The following is a 25227-nucleotide window of genomic DNA, read 5'->3' on the forward strand; positions in this document are numbered from 1 at the left end:
CAGCGCTTTGAGAGGAAAGAGCTGCGGGAGTCCACGAAGGAGTCCTGCTCCGTGCCCCTCCCCGCCAGGGCCCGGAATGAGGGGCCCCAGCAAAGTCCCTGGGGCACACACTGGCCTCAGGCCAAGAACCTCCAGTTGTCCTGTGGTGTGTGATCAACATCTCCTGCAGCACGCAAGAGACTAAACAAGATATAGGCAAAGATCCGTGGAAATGCACGGAAAAGAGCTCACTGCAGAAAATACTGGAGAGGTGGGAGCAAAGGAATCAGCCAAGGTGTCTGATATGATGTGGAGGCAAAGACAGGGAAGGGGGACACTGGAGATGGAAACTGAAACCCAGAAGTCCAGTAAGGGGTAGAGAGGAACTGGGGTGCCCAGGACATGAATTCAGTTCAAGAAGGCTACAGGCTCCCAAGAGGGAAAAGTGGAATCAAGACTTAAGAATGGAGACTGTAGGGTAAAAGGGCCAGCCAAAGAAACACACCATGGCCCTGAACCCAAAGTCTGTGAAACACAGAGCCAAAGAAACACTCTGCTCCTGACTAACTCAGTAAAAACCCAACCAATCCCTGAGCATAAAATCTAGCCAATCTCTGAGCTTGTCCAAGTTTAGGGTTTGAAATCTGACCAATTCCCATCCTGGGAAAACTCCGCCTCTTAAGAAGCCCTATATAAGCCCTAGGTCTGTTTGCTGCTGTCTTCTTCTACCCTAGCAGAGGCAGGCACCCTCCTGGGTTCTTCCCTCTCAATAAATCTCTTGAAAGAGGTTTTGGTGAGACTTTCTTTGGCTAGAATAGAGCAGAGCAAAACTGTAACAACTTCGCTGGGAAAGCCCTCCCCTGCCTGAGCCGTTGTTACACTGGGGAAACCTTTCCCTGGAGCAGGGCTGTATGTTTATGGTGACTTCATGGGATTACTTGGCTTCCAGCTACCAGGACCTTTTTCCAGAGACCCCTCTTACATCAGGACAAGCAGGGCCACAGGGAGGCTACTAAGTAGATTGAGCTGTCTCTACCAAACCTGCTTTTCAGGCTCTATCAGGTAAGGGGAAGAAGTATCTGAGACTCTTGTCACCAGGAACCTCCAATGACCTTAGTATGACATCAGCACACCTGTAAAAGGAGTTGAAGAATCAGTGACCATCCTAGTGCCAACTTGGCCATGACTAAGGCTAGCCTCCCAAGTCTCCCACTTAGCAATGATACCCCTAGGCAAGGCAGAGACTTAGGACAGGATCCCTCTGTTGGCACTTTAATGCTATCAGCAAAGCTCTAGTTTCATCTCTACCTTGAATCACTGGCTTCACCCAGGGATAGCAGAACACAATACCACAACCCAGGTCAGAGAGGAGAGGGTTGGAGCTGGACAGGTCCAAAAAGACAAAGCAGAAGAGCTCAGGAGGCAGGTTGCACCTCATTGGCAGCCAGGTCCCATCAAGGAGGAGTTTGTCTTTCTGCTTGAGGGGTCAATCAGACAATATCCTCTTGGGTAGCAAGCAGAAGGCACCTTGAGTATCAGGGGCAGGTGTAGAAAGGGAATCAGAGTAATAGACTGGCCAAGGCCATAGGCGTTAGCAGGCTGGGGGTGGGGTGAGGGACCTCAGGTCTACTCAGCCCTCAGCCTGGCTAGGCAGGTGGTGCAGGGAGGTGGTGAGGAGGTTAAAAGGAAGTCTCCCCATGTGGTCACAAATGTAAACACTTCTCAGCCCAAGTCAATAAGCCAACCACTTCTGGGAAGCTGAGCCTGAGCCTTATCCTAAGCGGTGCCCTCCCCAAGGAAGCTCCCATGGCTGCCACTGGCAGAGGTTCCTCTAGTTGCAAGATTCACTCCAGGGTTTATACTGACCTCACTGGACCTGAGGGGAAACCTGGGCTGGGCCAAGTTGCAATGGTATCAACTTACACTCTCCCATGAACCAATCCCCAAGCTTGAAGTCTGTGAAGGCACAACTTGCATGTCACCTTTCTAAGCCAGGGTGGGCTCCTGCCTGGGTACCTGGCCCACATCTTAGCCTTGGAGGTCTAACTCTTGAGACGATTGTGGATGATGACTTTCGATGTTGTCTTACTTTCTCTGTAGCTGTGACAAAATACGTTAACAAAAGCAACTAAAAGAAAACTTTATCTGGGTGTTGGTGGTGGCATGCCTTGAATCTCAGCACTTGGGAGACAGGGCCTTTATGAGTTTGAGGCCATCCTCTTCTACCTACATACCAAGTTCTAATACACCCAGGGTGTATACACACAGATACTGTCTCAAAAAATAAACAAATGAGATTAAAAATAAAAAGGGAAAGAGGTTTACATTGGTTCAGTTTGAGGTTGGGAGTGGTGACATCGGGCTGGGGGACATCAGAGACCACACCCTCCTGTGTTTGCAGGCAGGGGACATAGACTGAAGTGAAGCCAAAGATAGCTCTTATCTTGAGAGTGCAATGCAGACAGAGCCAGAATATATGGCCAGAAAGACCCATATGAGTTCAGAGGGCTCCCCCTACCCTTTGGGCAACCAGATCCCTCTGTAAACCTTGGTCACACTGGCTTGGGTGACAATAGTGTTAGGAGATTGATGCACAAATTACTGACACCTGCTAAACAATGTTCCTACTTAAAACTGGAGAGATGACACCAGAGGAAACGGTTCTCTTCATGCAGGTGTCAACATTTGAGTGGGAGTTTGTCACCCAGAGGTATCTGTGTGATATTATGCTTCTCTAAGGGCCCAAGATCCTAAGATAGTAAGGTTACAGGTGCAGCTTGCTGGGAGATACCAACTCCAGGTCTCCAACCCACTGCCTTCAGGGGTCCAGAGTGACCGACTACCCTTTCTTAGCTCATCCCTCCACCACAACCCCCTCTGTATTCTCCCCTTCCTTGAAAGGGCAGTGGTGGGAAGACTGGGTGTTCCCTCTACCCAGCTGGTCATTATGGGCAGGAGGCCTGTGGCCTGTGATAGGAATCTGCAATTGAAGACCTTGTACAAACAGCAGCAAGGTGTTCTGGAAGCAAGCCTGATGTTTACCCGAGTGCATCCATGCTGGGCATAGATAGGCCATGCTGGACAGCTCCCAAAGGGGTAGGAGGTTCTGGTAAAGGTGGGTATAACTCTCACCTGCTATGCTAATGCAGCCTCCAAGATGATTTTACCCAAGGGTCATCTGACAAGCTTTTGGCAAGTCAGGTGGGAAAGGCCTATATAGGCACCCTCAATTGGGCCTGTGCCACCCCTCGTCTTGTACCTTAGGTCTATGTCCTGACAGATCAGGACATTATTGTTCTGTCCCACACTACCTTTCCATTTTCAGCAATGAACCATATTCTAGGCAAGCGCTCCAGCCTTGAGTGGCACCCCAGCCCTCAGAGCTTTCTACTTTAAGAATCCAGTGAACTGAATCATCCTGGGCTTTTCAAGAAGGATGAGATTAGGTTACCCCTTCAGCACCACAGCCAGTCTGCACCAGCCAGAGGCAGGCTGCCCGGGAACTAGAGTTGTATATAGGGCAACTAGAGCTGGTGAGCCACAGGGCAGACATCCTAGATGTCCTGACTAGGAGAAAGGCAGCTACTTGCCACCTCTGTTGGGGCAAGTCCTGATCTCAGTGGTCAACATTCTTTCAGATTGGGGTTCATCATATGTCTGAAGCAGGGTAGTGACTTCGCGATCTATCAGTTCCAAGCCCATCTCCCGCTGACTTAAAAACTGTGCCTCTCTGGATGCCACTCAGAGATGCACTGACTGGGGAGGAAAGAAACCCAGACTGTGGCCACAGAAGACACAACACTTTTTGCATAATGTTTTATTTCATTTTCAACAATATTGGGTCAGAAACACACAGCTATGGGGGCATGTCCTCATCCCTAGGACCAGTTCTGGGTATATGATTTCCTGTCTCTTGAGAGCTTGCTAGCTGCTCAAGGCCCTGGCTGCAGGCAGCTGGAGCTGCTCCCCAGACCATGTGGATCACAGGAAAAGGGGACTCATGAGTTTGGCCATGGCTACAACTGCTAGCCCCCAGGACCTCTTGCAGGAGGGACCTTACTTAACCCATCAGAAACAAGACTAAGGGGATGAAGAGGCCAAATAGAGATACCAGCCCTTCAGAGTTCACAGAGGATGGACCTGATCATTCCCTCAGATGATAGCAGCCTTTCTGAAGAACTTTTCCTTGTAATATAATTCACAGCCAGAGAGTTTGCAAATGCTGGTAGCAGGCTGGTTGAAGAAACAGAGCGGAAAAGGGCAGCTGGTGAACCAGGAGGGCTTGGGAAGGGCCCTACTCTGGAGCCTGGTATTTTAACCCAGGCCCTATGGCCTTTACTGTCCCAGTTACCCCCTCCCAAACACTAGGCATTAGATCCCTAGTCCTCACTAGAGTTGTCAAACTCCTCCCAGTCCGACACGCTCATCACTTCAGAAGCAAAGTCTGCATCTGTCTGGCTACGGCTGGGGGTCTCTCGGGATGGCTCACAGAGCAGGGAGCGGGGCAGGGTGAGCACACAGGCTGCAAGGCCTGAGATGGAATTGTTCAGCTGAGGCCCTTCTTCCCAGCAGTCTTTCTCTATGTCGTAGATGTGCACATAGCCTGTACGGCTGCCTCGGTTGTGAGAACGGCCACCCAACACATATATCCTGTTGTCTAGTACAGCAATACCAGGTTCACCATGCCCAGCTGGAAGTGGGCAGACTGTTGACCACTGCCGAGATGTGCAGCTGTAGCAAGCCACCTGCAAAGCCAAGGTCAGGGTCAACACAGGCAGCTTCTGGGACAGGTTGCCAGCCCAGCCCAGGTCACTTTTGTCATCTGCTACTCCCAGCCTCCCTTGACTGAAGGCCAACATCTTACTTCCCTAGCCTTCAGCTAAGAATGCAGCAGTGTCTCTCTCTCTCTCTCTCTCTCATTGTCTCCATACCCAGTCCTATTTGTCTTCCAGCCCCAAGGACCCCACCCAACATCTTTTCCTCCATAGCATCCCTATTCATACTCCTGTGTGTGTGTGTGGAAGCAGTTATTTGCTTACCAATCATGACCACCACCCTTCTCATAGATTGTTGGAAAAAAACAATCTACTGGTAATCCAAGAAAAGTAATACCAAAATGTCACCTGGAACCAGCAACCATGGAAGGAAGGAAATCAAAAAACCCAATGCTGATGAAGGAGTAGCAAAGCTGGTTTGCACCTGTCTCACATGTCAGGAAGGAATTTAGTCATACGTATTTAAGAGGCACTTAAATCAAGCTGGGCTGTGGTGGGGAACACCTTTAGTCCCAGCATTTGGAGGCAGAGGTAGCCAGCTCCTGGGAGTTCTAGGCCAGTGTGGTGTATACAGCAAGTTGGGGTGCACATTCAAACCCTGTTTCACAAACAAATGAATAAATACTGCCATGCAGTTCTGGCAGGCTGGACTCTGGTCCATGGATGATACAGATCTGGAACCTGTGGCAGTTCTTCTCATTTACTCCCAAGTGCTGGGGCTACAGGCCCGGGTAACAATGGCTCAAAACCTTTTTTTTTCATTTTTCTTTTTTTTTTTTTAAGATTTATTTATCTATTTTATGTATGTGTGCTCTGTCTGCATGCATACCTTTATGCCAGAAAAGGACATCAGATCCCACTAGAGTTGGCTGTGAGCCACTATGTGGTTGCTGAGAATTAAACTCAGAACTCTGGAAAAGCAGCCAGTGGTTCTGAGTAACCTCTCCAGCCCCATGGCTCAAAATCTTATCTGCTTCACTAAGTAATCAAACTGTGGTCCTAGGTACAATAGGCAAAATAATGCCTCCTCACCCCAAAATGTCCTCATCCTAATCTTTGGAATCCACAAATGTGTTATGTTACATGGCAAAACTAACTTTATAGATGGTATTAAGGGTTGTAGGTGGATTTTTTTTTTTGGGGGGGGGAGGTTCTGGGTAGACCCATCTACATAGAGCTTTTTTGGTTTGGTTTGGAGACAAGATCTAGATACATAACACTCTCTGACCTGTAATTCTCTATGTAGAGCAGGCTGTCTTTAACTTGTTGAGATCAGTTGACTCAGCAGTGAGTCACTGTGGCCAGTCTATAGACAGTTTTGACTTAATGCTTCACTTAAAAAATTTCAGCTTTATATTACTGCAAATTTTGGCAGAATCCATGGTTCAGTTTGGATTTGGCTTTTTCATGAGTTACTTAACCCAGTACAAATCCTGTGTGATATTGGTTGAGAGGTTGAGCTGCAGCCTGTGTCAGCTACTCCATCTTAAAGGGAAACATCTCATGTGGCTAAGTGACGGCAGTCCATAGGTTAGGATACTAAATGCATTTGTATGTGTGTGGAGGTCAGAGATCAACCTCATGTAACGTTCCTCAGGAGTCACCATCTTGCTTTTTGAGACAGGATCTCTCACTGCGACCTAGGCTCAACGATCAAGTTAGGTTGGCCAGCAAGCTCCAGCCTGTCTTCAAGTCCCAGCACTGGGGTTACAAGCAGGCACCACCATGCCCAGTTTTTTGTGTTGTGGGAGAAACAGACTCTAGCCCTCGTGCTTGTATGGAAAGCACTTTATTGACTAAGCTATTTTCCTAGCCTTGGTAAATGTGCATCTGAGCTAGGATATTTTTTAGTTTGTTGTATGACTATAGTTATCCAATCCTATCATGAATCTTTAATTACTTAAGTACTCAAAAGAAGAAGAGAAAGCCAGACAGAAGGGATAGGAAGGAGGGCTCCACCTGTTCTTCCTGGCTTAAAAGACAAAGTGATTGCCATGAGGGAAGGCAACCAAGAAAGGCTTTCTACAGCTAGCCAGAAAACTGGCATGTCGGTCCTGCAATCACCCCAGACTAAATACTGCCAACCGGGAAAGATACCCCACTGACACCTTGATGTCAGCCTGCTGGATTTATGGCTGTGATAATAAATTCATGTTATTAAGGTTTCTGGCGATTTCTGATAGAAACTTACACACTATGGCAGGTTCTACCTTGTGAGGAAATGTTAATTCAGGTAGTGAAGCTCCACTCCAAGCTTCAAAATCAATGGTCTGGGATAGGGGCTAAGATTCATGAACCTGAGAGAATCCAAAACACCTGACCAGCTCTTCAATGCCAGTATTATCCATAATGTAATGTGGAGTAAAGCTTAGACTAACCCAAATGATGCACTGATCTAACAAAATGCTGCCAGCTACCGGAGTGGGGGCAGGCAGCAGTTACAAAGCTAGCCCACTGGCACAGGCCTGTATTTCCAGCTAAAAAGAATAAGGGAAGATTGCCCAAGTTAAGAATTCTAACAAGGTTACAAAATCAGTTCATGACCAGCTTGGGCAACTCAGTGAAATTCTACCTCAAAATAAAAAGTAAAAAGATGCCTGTAGATTAACTCTGTGGTAGTTTCTCTAGCACATGTGAGATACTGGGTTTAATTCATTTACACACCCACACACCAACGTTAAACTGGAGAATGCTAGGGACAATGCTGGTGAGAAAAGTAGATTTTGTGTCTTTAATTTCATTTCACTGCACAGCCCAGGCTGGTCCCAAACTTGCAATCCTCTAGCCTCAGACTGGAGTGCTGGGGCTACAGGAATGGACTACCACACTTGGTTTCAGATGCTCTTTAACTATGAACAACTAGAAGCAAGCAAGACACAGACTGAGAACGAATAGTACAGGTGGCAGGGATAAGTGTTTCTCGTTTTTCTCTAGTCTTTGTTAGAGGGCCAGCAATGTGGGCATGTTAACTTACAGAATTTCTTTATGTAGCCCTGCCTGGCCTGGAACTGCCTCTGCCTCCCAAGTACTGGGATTAAAGGTGTGCATCACCACTGCCCAGCTGGATATGTTAACTTTTGATGACACATAGTAACCAAATACACAAGTGAAACCACTATGGTGATCATATGTATGCATTACACAGAATGTGCAGCAGTTAAGTATGAGCCTTCATGTAAGCTGTGGGCTTGGAGTGACAGGAGTTCCACAAGTCTAACGCGTGCCCTTCTGGTGAAGGACACACATACATAGTAGTGAGGGTGCAATGGGAACTCCCTGGACCTTCTGCTCAATTGAGGTTGGTGGCCTGGGCCCAGCTCACCTGGTGCACATCCCTCCTGTAGCCAGCATCATTGTTGCTGCCTCCAATCACAAACAGCTTGTCAAGGAGGGCAGCCATGCCATGCCAGGCACGTCGCGCAGGCCCATCAGCCAGAGTGTGCCATGTGTTGCTTCCTGGGTCGTAGCAGTGCGTCTCTTTCAGATAGTCCTCTCCTCTGCGACCACAGGTGATGTACATCTTCCCCTGCAGTGTGGTGCCTGCATGGGCGTATACCTGTTTGGAGCAGAGAGTGTGCAAGAAGACAGTGAGATGGCTCACTTCCCATGAGCACTTGCTGTCCACTCCAAGGACCCTAGTTGGATCCCTAGGATCCACGTGGTGGAATTAGAAAGCTAACTCCTAGAAGCTGTTCTCTGACACTGCCAGGTCCCCTGCCACACACAAATAAGTGCACTTTTTAGAAAGGTCATTGCCAGCAAGAGTTTTTAATTTTAAAAAGATTCAATTTATCAGTTTTTCTTTTCATGGCTCATATGTTTGACATCAAGTCTACAAACTCAATTAATTCATTTCCTGAACATTCTCTTCTGTTTTCGTTTTGTACTTTTGGTTAAGATAGGGTAGTGGTGTGACCCCAGCACTCAGGAGGCAGAGACAGGCAGATCTCTTTGAGTTCGTGGCCAGCCTGGTCTACAGAGCTATAGAGGAACCCTGTCTTGAAAAACAAAGAACAAAAAAATGATAGGATCTTGCTACATAGCCCTGGAATTCACCATGTAGATCAGGTTGATTTCAGATTCGTTGTGACCCTCCTGATTATTTCCCAGCAGTGAGATCACAGGCACTGTCATATATCTGGTCCTGTTCTGGTTCCTTCATCTAAAGGGTCTAGTTTTACATTTAAGTCTATGAACCACTTGGAGTGGTTCCATACCACTCTTTGGTCCTCCCAGGCCTGACCTAGACCAACACAGTCCCAACACTGCCCTCCTTCCTCTTTTTCTTTACTCTTCAGGCTTTGTGTTCTTCATAAGGCGCTTCATGCTTGTCTCTCCCTGCCCTGGGAGGTCCTTTGCCACTGAAAACGGCTAATTTATTTTTAGGCCTTACTCTAGCACTTACTCAGATAGACATTCCCCAGACAATATGTCTCCACTTAGTCATTCAAGAGTCTGAGCCCTCTAGAACATCTCAGCCTTCTTCATTTCTGTCACTGTAACTACTTCAGTGGTGCTTGGGATGGCTAATAAGTCTCTTCTGCAATCCAGCTGGTGAAGGACAGTTTGTCATTTGTCACCACTGGATCTCCGTGACTTAGTACACAGTACGGAAGAGATGACCACGTGCATGAAAACGACGGTGACTAGCTGCTGAATAAGTGGAGTGAAGTTCAAGACTACTCCTCTGGCCAAGAGGAAGAACTGCCGCTTTGCCCACAGAAGCCATTACCACAAACCTTTCCCAAACCCCTGGAATAGGAGCTACCAGCTCTCAATAGCCCCAGCCATTTTCCATGCAAAATCTGCTCCTTTTTTAAAACTAGGGAAGGGCTTCCTTCCCTGCAAAGAAGCCAAATAGCAAGGATCTGGCATGGCTGGAGCCTGTAGAAAGGATGACAGGAACCAGGCCTGCTCTGTCTGTGACTTGGTCAAGAGACCTTGATCTCAAGCCAATGAGGTCAAAGTCTTAATCCCCACAGGTCTGAGGAAAGGTGAGAGGAAAAAAAAAAAAAAAAAAAAAATGGCAGGTAGTAGAAAGAACTCCAAAGCCAGAGTAGTTCTGCCCAGGCCCCTGATTGGGGCAGATTTTTTGTTTTTCAAAAGATTTATTTATTATATATATAGGGTCCTTTCTGCATGTGTGCCAGAAGAGGGCATCATATCTTGTTTCAGATGGTTGTGAGCCACCAACTGGTTGCTGGGAATTGAACTCAGACCCTCTGGAAGAGCTAGTGTTCTTAACTACTGAGCCATCAATCCAGCCCCGTGGGGCAATTTTTAATGTGTGACCATTACATCATCTTGATTCTGGAGTGCCTAAGGTGTCAGCCTGGGGAAAGTACGTAACAGTCCCAACACCTTTCCTCAGAGGCCAAGGTTTTAGAAGTGACGCCAACAAGACCCAACCTTTGCCTTGGGATCCCACAGTGGTCTGGGGCTATGCCAAAGTATTCCAGAACCAGAAAAAGAATAAGATGCACCCCATAAAGCATTACTTTCACATCACATACATAATTTTAAGCATCTCCAAACTGGACTAAACCAAGGTGCTATGCTGTATGTACATGATTATTATTGTCTTTATAAATAAAACTTCCAAAGCATTGTGTGGCCTCTGGAAGGTCCTGTGACTGTTTTCCTGTAGGGAAGGAGTTTGAGGACAACCTGTGAATCAGTGCCCTCCAGTCTCTGGAAGTTTTGACACATTTGGAAATCTTCGAGCTTGTGTCAGCAAGAACAGATAAGGGGAAAATTTCCATCTATACAGAAGTATAGGGACAAGGGGACTGACAATCTTACCACATGAAACTTTTAAGGGGCACTGGTCTGACAAGCCCACCAACATTCTCCATACAGAATCCTGGGATAGACATAGCTTCTGATTACCAGGCTTGACTCCCTGACGTGGGACCAGGACCAGACTTGACACCTGGGCCTCTGAGTACAGCCCATGGAAGGAAACTGGGAAAACTCCTGTTGGGAGGGCTTCCTTACCTCCTTCTTGAGTGGGGCCACATAATCCCAGGAGTTGGTAGCAGGATCATAGCGTTCCACAGCATTTAGGTCATTGTGGTAGTCACGGCCTGCCACAGCATAGATGTACTTGCCCACGACACACACACACAAATCTGCATGTTCCTGCTGCAAGGACTGGATCTGGAACCAGCGATTGTGCCTCGGGTCATACCTTTGGAGGACATGAGGACAGTACATCACTGACTAGAAGAGAAACGTGCCTTTCAGGCCTACACTTTCTACTCCCTCACTTCTTTACTGCAGCCTGGTCTGAACACCTTCCATCTGGGCCCTGGATAAGCCCTGCTGATCCAGAGACATGACAGAGGAATATAGCCAGGAACCTCCTGAGTTTCTGCCCATGAGGTGTGCCCATTATAGGAACAACTCTAGGGTTTGTATCCACCCAAATGCCCATCACAGGCTGTGGCCACCTTCCTCTAACCTATACTCCAGACTAGGTACACCTTCTCCAACATTCTACTGAGTAAGGTCTGCAAAGGCCATCCTTAGTACTATCATACCCTTGTTCTTAGATAGTCATAGGCTCCCTTCACCCCCTTCATACACCTGAAAAAAAAAAAAAAAAAAAAAAAAAAAAAAACTATACTGGTCTCCGACTGGTGGCTTCCCCAGGACATCCTTCTTGCTAAAGTGGGTTTATCAACTCTCACTTTGAACTGTGGTCAGAAGAGCAGGATGATGTGAAATTCCAGGGACCCCATAAAGGAAAAAGATGAGGCTGACTACATGGAGCCAGAGGATGATCCTGCAGGACCAGGAAGGACGCTGGGGCTGAGGCTACCCTGGGGCAATCTGCAATGAACAGTTCAGGCAAGAGGTACATAGGAAAGAGAAGGGTGTGAGGGAGGAAAGGAGAAACACACTTGCTAACCCCTTGCTGAGAGTTACTACAGAATAATTTCCCATTACCAGGTCACATTGTGTCACTTTCAGAGAAAACACAGTGTCCCCAAGTCACAGCTTTCCTTCCCTGACAACTAACTGTAAAACAAAACAAAACAAAAAAAGTCTAACCCTCAAGCAACATCATCCAACCTTGTACAAAGCCAGTCCTGTCGCTGCTGCTCAATGCTGGCCAGCCTAGGATGCCTCTCCCTCCTTTTTGCTATGTCTCTTACCCACTACTGCCTAAATGAGGCTTCCAATTCCCCCAGGGTACTCTCAGCTACCTACCGGGCAGTGTCAAGTGTCACCCAATGGTCTCTACTGTATTTTAGATTCTGTATTTAGAACCTGACTCTTCACTTAAACATCCTCAATAGAGCCCTGTATCCCTCATCAATACCAGCAAAACCCATGCTTCTATACTGACACCCATGCCTAAGGCATTCTATAGCCTAAATCCATCCTCATTTCCTGTCTTCTTTTGACACACTAGTGACTGAATCAACAGCCACTGGATTCTAGGCAAGTGCTCTACTACCAGGCTACATTCCCAGCCTTGAACTTGCTACACAGACCAAGCAGGCCTTTCACTCGAAATTTTCCTGCCTTAGTCTCCTGAGCACTAGCATTACAGGTGTCCATGACTATGTTCAGATGACCAAGCTCTTCTTTATTGGATTCATTTTCTATTTTGTTTCTGTTTGTATTATGTGTGTTTATGATGGGGGGGGACTGACATGACATGGCATGTATGTGAAGGACACACCACAGCCTTGTGAAATCTGTTCTTTTCACCTTTTATGAGATCCAGGGATTGAATACAAGTCACCAGTATTATGCGGCAAGTACTTTTACTTCCTAAGGCTTTTGGGGTGTTTGTTTGTTTGTTTTTATACAAGGCCTCATGAAACACAAGCTGGTCTTGCATTCTCTAAGTAGCCTGACCCTCCTGTCTCTAGCTCAAATATTGGGATTACAGGTGTGTTCCACCACACCTGGTTTCAATTTTGTTCTTAGAATAGATTATTAAATAACATTTTTTTCTAACTAAAAATAAGCTTCAGGAGCTGGCAAAAAGGTTCAGTGAATAAGGGTGCTTGCTGCCAAGCCTGATTAACATCCGTCCCTGGGACCATCATGGTGAAAGGAGAGAACAAACCTCTACAAGGTATCCTCTGATCTCCATTCATGTCCTATGGCATGTGCACATGCACACACTAAATTTTGTATGTGCCTGTAGAGAGGACAAAGGTCAATGATGAGTGTTTTCTTCCACTTTATATTTTGAAATGGTCTCTGGAGCTCATTGTGGGCTTCACTGGCTGGCCAGTGAGCCTCAGGGTCTTCCCGTTCCTACCCCTGCCACACATTGGAGTTACAAATGAGCACCACACCTGGCCTTTTCTGTGGGCACCCAGGCTCTGAGTAAAGGTTCTCATAGTTGTGAAGCAAGCTCTTTACAGACTAAGCCATCTCTTCAGTACAAACTTCAATATTACATGTAAGAGTAGAAATTGGTCTAACACTACTAGGGACTGAATGCTGTGTTCCAAAAAACATCTGTGTGAAATCTACTTTGGCAATATTCTGGGGCTTAATCAGGGCTTAAGGATAAGATCCCAGGATAGGATTAGTTCCAATTAAGAAGAGATGAAAGTTGGACAGTGGTGGCACACACCCTTAACCCCAGCACTCAGGGGACAGAGGCAAATGGATCTCTGAGTTTGAGGCCAGCCTGATCTACAGAGTGAGTTCCAGGACTGGAAGGGTTACACAGAGAAACCCTACCTGGGGGGGTGGGGGGGAGAGTGTCTAAGTTTGGGTTTCTATTGCTGTGAAGAGATACAATGACCATGGCAACTCTTGTAAGGAAAACATTTAATTGGGGTGGGTCCCTTACACTTTCAGAGGTTTAGTTCATTATCATGGCAGAGAGTATGGCTGTGTGTAGGCAGACATAGTGCTGGCTACATCTTCATCAGAAGGCAACAGGGAGTGAACTGTGATCCTGGGAGGTGCCTTGACCATAGGAAACTTCAAAGCACAACCCCATAGGGACACACTTCCACTAGCAAGGCCTTACCTACTCCAACAAGGCTACAGTTCCTAATTGTAGGATAATCTTTTTGTACACTGTGAAGATGTGTTTCTGTTTTACCTTATCTGCCTAAGGTACCTTCTGATTGAACGGCCAATCGCTAGGCAGGAGAGAACAGGCAGGACTTCTGGGCAGAGATAGGAACTCTAGGAAGAATCAGCTGGGAATTTGCCAGCCAGATATGGAGGGAGTGGGATACACAGTACTGGCCATAGGTAACGAACTACATGGCAGAGCATAAATCAATATAAATGGAGTAATTTAAGTTTAAGAACTAGTTTGGAACAAGCCTAAGCTAAGGCCAAGCTTCCATACTTATAAGAAGTCTCTATATCATTATTTGGGAGCTGGTGGTCCAAAAAAAGTCTGACTACACCTAATAGTGTCACTCCCTATTAGCTTATGAGAGCCAAATACATCCAAACTACCACATAAGCATGTAACAATATCATAATGCAAATGTATTGAGTCCAACCTCAAAAAGTCCCCATAGTCTATCACAATCTCAACAATGTTTAAAAGTCCAAAGTTTCTTCTGATATTTATGCAATCTATTAACTGTAATCCCCTGCACAATCAAAATAAAAACAGACCACATACTTCCAACATATATAATGGCACAGAATATACATTTCCATTCCAAAACATAGGGAAGGGAGCATAGTGAAGAAAGACTGGACTGAAGGAAGACCCAGCTGGCAAACTCCAAACTCTGCATCTCCATGTCTGGTGTCAAAACACTCTTCAGATCTCCAACTCCTTTCAGTTCTGTAGACTGCAACACACTTCTTTCTCTTGGACTGGTGGTAGCTTTCTCCAGTTGGTATCTTGAGGCTCTGGCATCTCCAACATCTTAGGTTCTCCCAAGCAAATTAGGCTTCAACTTCAGTTTCACGAAATAGCCTCTCTAGGCCTCCACTCAGGAACAGCCCTGACACCTGCCTGGCCTGAGCAGCTTTTAATCTCAAGAGCAAATTCCATAGCCTGTTTCTTCTATCCTTAACTCCAGAACCATGTGGCCAAAGCTGCCAAATTCTGCTGCTGACTGGGACTGGAAACTGGCACCCTCCTTCATTACATCTTTACCAGCTTTCTGTCCTTCACTGCCTAAGCTAGGCTCCCCTGAAATCTAAAGACCAGGCTGGGTTCAAACTCAGAGATCTGCCTGACTCTGCCTTCCCAGTGCTGGGATTAAAGATACCCACTACTACACCCAACTCTAAGGTTTTCTTTAGATGGGAAACTTAGTTGGGTAGAATCTTGCCCTGAGGTCACCATTCCCTTTATTCTATTTCTTAATCCATTTACCTCCTTGGACACAGGATTTAGCTCCATTCCACTTCCTGGTGCTCCTTTTTTCAATCTGTACATTTTATATTTTTAATGGTTCAGCTTGCTCCTTTCCATTATAAATCTTCATAAGAGTTACCACTAATAATCACATGACAGAGTCTATATTAGGATGTTTTGAGATCCTCTGCCAATGGAATTAATCCAAAACTCTTCACTTTGGCCACAGGCAGACTTTTCAGACAAGGGCAAAAGCAGCCACATTCTTTACCAAAATGCTACAAGGATGATCTCTAGGCAACATACTAAAATCCTTCTCTGCAACTTTTGAGCCATGTCCTTACAGTTCAAAGCACTACTGTCTTCTAGGCTCCTACTAGTATGGGCCATTAAGCAGTGTTTAAAACATTCCACTGCTTTCCTAACAAAGTATCAAAGTCCAAATTACTCCAAATAAAAACATGGTCTGGTCAGTCTATCACAGCCGTACGGTACCCAGTCCCCGGTACCACTTCTGTTAGTTAGGGTTTCTATTGCTGTGAAGACACACCATGACCACGGCAAGTTTTTTTTTTTTTTTTAAATGTACATTGTGTTTTGCCTGTGTCTGTGTGAAGGTGTCAGGTCTTAGAGTTAGTAAGCTGCCATGTGGGTGCTGGGAATTGAACCCGGGTCCTCTGAAAGAGTAATCAGTGCTCTTAACCACTGAGCCATCTCAATCCAGTCCCACAACTCTAGAAAGGAAAATATTTAATTGGGGTGGCTAGCTTATACTTTTATTGGTTCAATCCATTATCATCACGGCATGGTGACATGGAGCTGGCTACATCTTGACCAGAAGGCAACAGGAAGTGGACTTGAAACACTAGGAGGTATCTTGAGCACAGGAAACCTCAAGGTCCACCCCCAGTGACACACTTCCTCCAACAAAGCACACATATTAATAGTTTACTCCCTATGAGTTTATGAGGGTCAATTACATTCAAACTATTGCAAAGAGGAAGAGATGGAACTCAGTCTGTTTATTATGTGAGGGTACAGCAAGAAAGGTTCCTCACCAGACTCAATCAGCTGACATTCCAGAACCAAGATTATAAAAAGCAAGTGTTGATATTTAAACCACCTATTCTGTGGTATTTGTTATAGCAGCCAAAATTTTCCAAGATAATAATTTTAAGTTACATATTTGAACTGCCAAACTATTGAGAGGTAAAATCTAGGTTCAAAAAAATGTATCAAAGGTCTCTGTCATAAATTTGACAAATTGTTTTTTTTCTTCAGTGTTCCTGGCCCTCTTTCCACTATTCTGTAACAGTGTTTCACTAACTTGTCTGGGCTGGATCTGAACTCATTCAATAGTCCAGGCAGATTTTTAAACTGGCAATCCTCCTGCCTCAGCCTCTTAAGCAGTTGGGATTATAGGTTCATCACTAGGTCCAACTATTTTAAAGGCTATTAAAACTTTAAATGCACATGGAGATGCTTAAGAAACAAAATACTATTTTATATAGGCAGGGTCAGACCACATGTAACATGGACTAGACACTACTAGGCACAGCACACAAGAAAGTGCTCAATAACTTTATCTGGCTATAGCTATGAAAAATGTACAAAAAAATGTTGTGGCTAACTCCTATGATTTGGACAATGCCCTCCAAAGGTCCATATATAAAAGCCTTGTGGTGTCTAATTTTATGTCAACTAGACATAAGCTAGAATCATCAGAGGGGATATCTCAACTTAGAAACTGCCTCCATTAAGATCAGGCTGTAGGCAAACCTGTAGGACATTTTTCTAGTTAATAATTGATGGAGGACCCAACCCATTGTGGTGAGGCCACCCCTGGACTGGCTGAGCAAGCCATAGGAAGCAAACCAGAAAGCAGCGCTCCTCCATAGTTTCTGCATCAGTTCCTGCCTCCAGATTCCTGCCCTCACTGCCATCACTGGATGATGAACTGTTAAAGGAACTATGAGTAAAATACCCTTTCCAAGACACTTTTGGTAACAGTGTTTCATCCCAGCATAATAGCCCTAAAACCTGGTCCTTAGAGTGGCAGTTTTGGGAGGTATTATGGTCACTCAAGGGGAAATGGACTCAAGGAGAGAGTGAAGCTTGTTATAGTGGCACATACTTCTTGTCCTAGAACTAGGGAAGCAGAGGCAGGAGGTTCAATGTCCAAGAAGACATTTGGTGGGGGGGGGGGGGGAGGCAGAGAGTAACACCTTGTCTTTAGAAATCACACAATACTGTGTAACTCTGCATCTCTGGTTACTACTTTCTCTGTCCTGGACCAAGATATGACTAGCACCTCAGTGCTCCCACCAAAAGAAGTAGTAGAAACAAAGAATTAATTTGTTTCTCGAGACAATTTCTTACAGTTTCTACATCAGAGCTCTAGGACATACCTGCTAAGCACTGTCTCCTCAGATTGTAAGATATTGCTTTCTGATATTCCAAGAGTTTATAGTTTTAAAGCTGGTAAACTATGAATAGGAAAAAGAAACTCAGGAAAACCAATTTTATGGTTTCAGCTACTGTGATATCTCAGCAATTGGGAGATGAAGGCAGAATAATCATGAATTCAAGGTCATCCTCAGCTACTCAGTGCTAGTGCTAGCAAGTTCAACCAAACACCAAATACAAAAAAGTGATTGGCAGGACCCTGGGCATTATACGTGCTAGGGAAGCACCCTCAGTTTTGCAAGTTTTGCAATGGCTAGGAAGTAAATGAAATTTTCATTCTGTAGACGACAGACACCCTTAGCTGGCAGGCAGGCCTTAACTCTACTTGCCATACCCCTCCCCCATAAATTTCTTTGTCTTTGATCCCACCTGCCATGATCCAAGTTCAGCTCTCAGCTGTCACTGCTCTACAGAGATCTGCTTTGCAGCTCTGAACTGCTGAGGTAGGAGGGCAGTCTGGCCTTAGCCCCACAGCTGTAAGCAGAGCCCTGTAAGAAGCCTCCAGGCTTGATCTGAAGAGCCAAATTCAACCATGCACATTGAAGACAGTATCCAGTTACAAAGGAAGTGAGTCATTTCCTTCTTTCTGAACCCTGTCATTCCAACTATCTAATCACAATGTGTTATAGACAGGGTTAAGTCTCACTAGTTTAACAAAGGTGACTGTTTCCTAGGGTCAGAATCCAGAAATGACCAAGAATTGGCTGTTTTCCTCTTGGTCAGTATCACTGTGCTTGCTTATTTGTCTGGCAGGGCCAGGTCAGAGTCCAACCTCACCCTTACAGCCAAAGATAGACCATGAATATCAAAATGAACTGCAATAGCATCCAGCCTTGAGCTCTCTACAACATCTCTTAACTTGTGGTAGGGACCAGGGGTGGCAAGAGTTCCCACACGCACTAAGGTATAAACTAATAATGTGTCTTGTTCTGTCCAATGAAATGGATCTCTCGGATCATAGCTAGAAGCATCCTGCACATCAAGGCAGTCCACAAAACTCCCTCAAGGAAAACTGCCTCCTTACAGAATCTATTGAGTACATTCTCATCTGTCTCAGTGATGCTTATTGGTTCTTCCTACTCCTCTGTACTTAAGACGTGGACTCCAGCCCACACAGCACTCCCCAGCATGCTCCCTGAGCACAGGTAGCCAAGGCAACCTGATGCAAACAGCTGGGCTTCAGGATAGCAGAGACACAGGGGCAAGAAAGCAACTCTAATGTCCTTTTCTGTTATCTCACCGTGGTCCACTTTCTCTGAATTCATCTGGACTTCAATACATGAAACAGGTATACACCAGAGAAATTGCAACACTCATGTAAAAGGCAGATGCAGGAACCAGGCCTGCAGTGATGTGCCCTTGATAATGTGTCCCCTGAGCAGCCCACATAACCCACAAACCTGCACCATGGAGTTGTCTAATGACAAAGGCAATGATGATAAGTGCTCTTTCCTACCTCCAGCATCGGGACTCAGCTCGGAATCCTTGGACATTATTATCCCCTCCAATCAAGTACACGAAGTTGTTGAGCACCGCAATGCCCTGATTGGACATCCGGGGAGCCAGAGAAGCAGTGAAGTGTTTCCACTCTCCCAATAAGGGATTCAGGTACTTGGCCTGGTCACTGAGGATTGTAGATGGTGTGGAATGAATGCCCCCAAAGCCCACAACACACTGGAAGTCAGAGCGAAGCTCTGTCTGTGGGCCCTGAAGGCTGGGCTGCAGGCTCTCATTCCGATGGTACATAAGGGCACTGGCCACTGTGTCCCTCAGTGGGCTAGGACCAAGCTTGTCATGCAGCCGCTGAAGGACCTCAGCTTCCATCAAGGGAAAACGCACAGTCTCTAGGAGCTTGGGAGGCTCATTCAGTGAGATCTGGTCAGCCTGCACCTGCTCCAGGGAGTAATGGTAGAGCAGGGCCCCTTCATACACCTCAGTCTCACAGGAAACCTCCAGACGATTGCTGCTGAGGAGGGAGTAGACCTTCTCCAAGGGAAGCTGGCGGTACTTGTCAGTTCTTGAGAAGGCCACAAAATTTTTGAGGATGTAGGTATCCAGTTGTTGGGTCAGACGGTTCAGGTCAAAGAGCTCTGCCAGCCGGTAGACATCAAGGATGTTCTCCTCATCCACCCAGGACATGAGGAAGTCACAGCAGAAATGGATAATTTCTGGGATCTGTAAAAAGAAGGACACCCACTCAAGACTGAGCTGGAGAACTACATCTGGGTATGGGAGACAGTATGACAGCAGAAAAAGGCTTATTATGGAGCTGGCCATCCCTGTAGCTGGCCTTCTGAGGTTGGGAACTGCAAAGTGGAATCTTCCCTTAACTGTCCCCAACCTTTTCTGTCAGAAAACTGCAGGGATTTCCTGCAGGCTTAGTTTAAAACCTGCCATGGGAACACAGTGCATGTTCTTAACTTTGTAGAACCCAATCTTCGTTTATAAAACAAGGATAATGTAGGGAGAAACAGCCTGAGGAGGACAGCACAAACATCACCTGGCACAGACAGGATTGATATATATCACCTGCTTTTAAATCAAAAGTGCATGAGGGAAAGAAGAAGGATACGTCACAGACACAGTGTTTGAAAGGAGCCTGTGGCCATTCCCTACCATGGGTACTCTCTCGAAGAGCCAAGGTGCTAGGACCAAAACTACAGCTGGCTCTCTTCCCTGAACAACCTCAGCAGCGGGAGCCAGAGCCAGAGGAGCAGAAGCTGCAGAGCAGCCCCATCAGGCCCATGCACACCACACTTAGAACTGTCAGCAAGGCATCTCCAGGTACTCACAAGCCATGACCCAGAGCCACAATTTTTGAAATGCTGTCAAACCATCCTAGGGTCTTTGCCTGAGCTGAGACTCACTCAGTTCCAGTGGGTGCAGGATTCCCAGGTGGCAGTATAACCTATCCTTGTACCAAGCTGCACTGGAGAGAGGGAAGGCAGGCCAAAGAGCCACTGAGGAAGTTAGAAGCTAAGAATTAGACAACCAAACCCTGAAGGCTGTTCAAGGACACCTTGGAATTTGACAGGCAAAGCAGAACAAAACAAAGAGAAAAGGAACCCTTCCTGAATAACAAACCAGGTACAGATAAAGTCTTTATGTCAAACCCACAGTTGCTTGTCTCCATCTCCCAAGTGTGGGGATTAAATACAATACTACATGTAACATATTCTTTAGAAAAACAAGATTTTGGAGTCTCCCTGAAAATAGAAACAGGAAGCAGCTCCCTTTACCTACAGGTCCTACCTCAGAGGTCAAAGTGCTCATAGATTATACATATACATTCTGGCTGTATAGGGTTCATCGTCCTCAGACTCACTATACCAGCCTAGCCCCAGACTAACTATGCAAATGACCATGGAACACCCCCCCCCAACTCTGGAGTGCTTGAATTACAAGTGTACATTACCACACAAGGTTTTTTGTTGCTTTCTTTTCTTTGTTTCTTCCTTCCTTCCTTCCTTTTTTTTTTTTTTTTTTTTAAGTTTTTCAAGACTAAGGTTCTTTATGTAATATCTCTGGCTATCCCGGAACTCATTTTTATAGACCAGGTTGGCCTCAAACTCACAGATATCTGCCTACCTCTACAGATATTGTGATTAAAGACATGTGCCATTACCGCCAGACTTGTTTTTGATTTTTTGAGAGAGGATCTCACTATGTGGTGTGGCCTGTCCTGGAACTCACTCTGCAGACTAGGTTGACCTCTGCCTCCTGAGTGCTGGGATTAAACATTATGCCCACCTTTACCATGTGTGCTTATAGTATAACAACTATTTGTGTAGTATTTAACTGATACGGTATTATAGCAATCTCGAGGTAATCTAAGGTATACAAGAAGCATATAGGAAAGTTACATGCCAATGACACTCCAGACTTTGGTATCCACAGCTAGTCCTGGAAGCAGTTTTCTAAGAGTACAAGACAACTATCCCTGACTCAATTAGAATCACCAACAAATTACAGTATACAGAGAAATTCTGCTAATATTTAAAGCCTATCAATAAATGTTTAGAATATCTTAAATTAAAAAGACAACTCATGCTTCTTGCTAGGTGATATGCTAAGAGCTAAATAGACACCTACAAATGATCAGAGAAATACATAGCCATGTTTGATTCTTTAGGGTGCTCTATAGTTCCTGAACATCTTCACTTGCCATGTTTAATTCCCTAGCCAGTTCTTCTAGTCCTCTTTTCCCTAAAATACTACTGTCCTGGGTCTGAGCAAGTAGGAATAAGCAATGCCATCCTGGAAATAACCCATCCCCTTGCACCAAGACTTCATTTCTCTATCCTTGGTTCTGTGGTCTGTTTTCAAAGCAGTGTGCCTCTATTGGGTGGAATCCTACACAGACACAGCTGAAGCCCATCTAGTACAGGATCTCCAACCAGACAGATTCAGAATGGAAAAACTTGCCTAGAGCAAGTTTAACAAGACCAATTTTGCTTGGATTCAAATCCAAGACTCCAGAGACATTGAAGAGTCACCAGGTCCAGTGCAAGACACATCAAATGGGGGCAAACCAACAGCTGCAACACCCAAACTTGATTTGCAGACTCTATGACTTTCTATCAAATAAAACTTGCTGTCACATGTTGCATGTTCAAATTGCTACAGAAAAAAAAAAAAAAATTCCAAGAAAAGGAGTAAACTGGCCTATTGGTGTATTTCCCCTTCCAACAGGATATAATTTCATAAATCTTCTCAAATGTTTGTTTTTGCTTTTCTCTACAGACACATAATGCAAATGGTCTTTTAGTAGTCCCAGTCCAATTAAAAGATTAAAGCTGGCTTTGGAGTTGGAATGTAGCTCTCTCCTTCTCTAAACCCAAGCATGCTTGTTAAAAGGAAAATCCAAAATCTCTGTCTCATGTCAGAAGAATCACCTAATATCGGACAGAAGAAAAACAAGTATTTAAGGACTTTTGTATTGGCACTCATCTCATAATCCTTTGGTTTTATTTTGACTCATTGAAGAATTTATTAAGGTACATCATCTAAAAATTTATAAGGTTAATATATATGTATTTGTCATTATATTAATGGTCATACAGAGTAACTTAATTCTAGAAAAAGTTTTCATCTACCTCTCTGTACATGATTTCGGATTTGGGTTTCCATCAGTTTTCTGTAGTGAACCATGAAAACGCCTAACAGTGACCTTTGAAGTCTCCAAAAGGAGGATGGGGCACCATAATGACAATTCCACAAAGACTAAACTGAAAAACATCAACTAAAAATCATCAGCTTTGGGCTACAAACTGCTCAAAACAATTTCAAGACAGCTAGCTGAGATGGACCAGCCTCAGACTACTCCAGCCAGGACAAGCCCTCCACTTTCCCATTAGACAGAGACTGGACAACAAATGATACAGCTTGACAACTAACCCAAATTATTCTTTTCAGGGTCCTCTAAAGATGCTGTCACCTCCACATAGCAGGAACATGATGCCCACATTCCTGAGAGGTGGGGTGGGTAGGTTTTGGTCTTTCATTGGGTTATAGGTATCTGTTGCAGTTTAGGGATTTGGTTACAAGTTGTTATTGGTTAAAGTCAGGAAGAAAGTTGAACAAGGGGATTAGATGTAGAGTTCTTGTTTTGAAAAGAAAAAAGGGGGATACAGATATGATTATCCTATCAAAAGGGTAGATTACTGAATTACTTTAAAAAGCAACTACTAGTTTGAAATATTTTACACTGGATTAGACTTTTGTATATTATATACAAATTTTGTATAATAATTTGAGATTTGATTAAAACATATTGTACATACATTTCTAATCTTGTTCAAGGAATTGTACCTGTACAGCTCATTTAACAATGCAATGCTTCTAGTCCTTCAAAGTTATTATTACCAACTATGTAGGATAATAAGGAAAGGCAGGTTAGTAATTGGTCTCCTATTAAAATCAAATTTGTAGTCATATAAGGTATGTTTTCAAGGTCAAACAGGTATATTTTAAAAAGACAGGTAGTCTCTTCAAACATTTCAGATATACAGAATATGGCATGTAAGATGTTTTAATAACTAACATAGGTTCTTTTTTTATGATAATGACCTATGTCTGCTCCTGGCAGCACCAATTTACTTCAGAGAAGATGATAGGCATCAAAGAAACTCCACATGGAATTTACTTTCTTTGTGGCAAAAGAAGCCATTGGGCAAGAAAATGCCCTTGCCACAACTGTTGACAGTATGCTGTACAAACTGGACAGACACAAAAGAGAATGATTGCCAAACCTTGCCAAGACAGAGTGTGATAGTACTTCAGAAAATCCCACTTCACAGAAAATCTGTCAGATATGGTAGGCCTATAGGCCAAAGATGGATGTCCCGATGTTGCAGAGGAACCTTGCATGACTATCCAAGTAGGCAGCTGTTTTTGTCATTATAAATCTTATATTTTTTGGAAGTCACTTGCTCACATTTCCTGCTTATTCAGTTAATATTATTTCCTTCTCTGGTCTCTGAAGGAGTTGAAGGCTAGATAGTTACAGTTATAGTTTTCCTTGTTTACCAGACTCAAAAAATAAACTCACTAAAAAGATATAAAGTATAAAAAGTTGAGAGACATTTAAAGATAATTTGATAATGAAAATTAGAATAGAAAGTGAATTAGGCACAACCTTTTGGACTCACCAAGATAGGATAGATAATAGAATGATTTCTCTGAATTTGTCAAATGCAAATGGAGTAGACATTGTTGATGTATTGATTGCATATATATATATATATATATATATATATATATATAGTATACAGTTATACTTATTGTACATGGCTTTTTTTATATTAGTTATAGCCTTCTTTTTTGTATTAGACAAAAAACAAGGAATTGTGGTGACATATTGTTTATGATCTAATAAAGCTTGTCTGGGAATCAGAATGCAAAGCTAGCCACAGTCATAGAAGCTAGGCAGGTAGCACACACCTTTAATGCCAGGACTCAGAAGACAGAGGCAGGTGGATCTCTGAGTTCAAGGCCAACCTGGGCTACATGAGAGTGAATCAGTCTAAAAGAGAAACAGGGCTCATACCTTTAATCCCAGCACTAGAGAGAATATAAGGAACTCAGGGCAGTCTCAGTGAGTCTGAGGAGCAGAGCAGTCTGGAGATGCAATCTGAGGACACGACTGCCCCTTCGGTCTGAGTATTGGTGGAGGTGAGAATTGTCTAATGGCTGACTGCTTTGCTTCTCTGGTCTTCAGCTTTAACCCCCATATCTGTCTCTTGGTTTATATATTATTCCTGCTACAGAAATAAGCTGGCTTGCTCTCCCCCACCTTCCCAATCCTTGATGGTAAAGGATGCCATCCCTCACCAGCTTGGCTTGATATCAGCTTACCCAATGGACCCTGCCTCACCTCTGCCCCCTCAGCTCTGGAGGAGCTGGGCCTATGAAGTAGACAGGCTACTGGGGTTGCCTGCCCTGCTTTGCTGTTCCTATGGATCTCCCAGGGCTCTTTAGTTGGAGGGAAACTCCAGTGCTCTTCCTCCTAGTCTTTTCCCACTCCTTTCCAGCTGCTTTACCTGAAAGTTAGTTTGGGGCTTTAATAAGGAAGTAAGAGAAGGAATCATGCACTAAAGGCAAGATTGCAAATTTAAGGTGAGAGAGAAAGAGGGAGGGAGGGAGAGAGGGAGGGAGGGAGAGAGAGAGGGAGGGAGAGAGGGAGAAAGAGAG

At 44.8% G+C, this 25227-nt stretch overlaps 1 protein-coding gene across 1 annotated transcript in view; it reads right to left on the minus strand.

Annotated features, from left to right (window-relative positions):
* Window positions 1-3781: 3781 nt before the first annotated feature.
* Klhl22 (kelch like family member 22) overlaps window positions 3782-25227 on the minus strand; it is a 36678-nt gene continuing 15232 nt past the window's right edge. Inside the window, exons 4-7 of the mRNA XM_051191086.1 lie at window positions 18992-19710; window positions 10752-10944; window positions 8077-8310; window positions 3782-4724 (exon numbers count right to left, since the gene is read on the minus strand). Of these exons, the coding sequence (XP_051047043.1) occupies window positions 4359-4724; window positions 8077-8310; window positions 10752-10944; window positions 18992-19710 (1512 nt within the window). The 3' untranslated portion in view covers window positions 3782-4358. The remainder of the gene's footprint in view (window positions 4725-8076; window positions 8311-10751; window positions 10945-18991; window positions 19711-25227) is intronic.

This window comes from Phodopus roborovskii, unplaced genomic scaffold (genome assembly GCF_943737965.1).
Source record: "Phodopus roborovskii unplaced genomic scaffold, PHOROB, whole genome shotgun sequence".
Taxonomy (NCBI): Eukaryota; Metazoa; Chordata; class Mammalia; order Rodentia; family Cricetidae; genus Phodopus; species Phodopus roborovskii.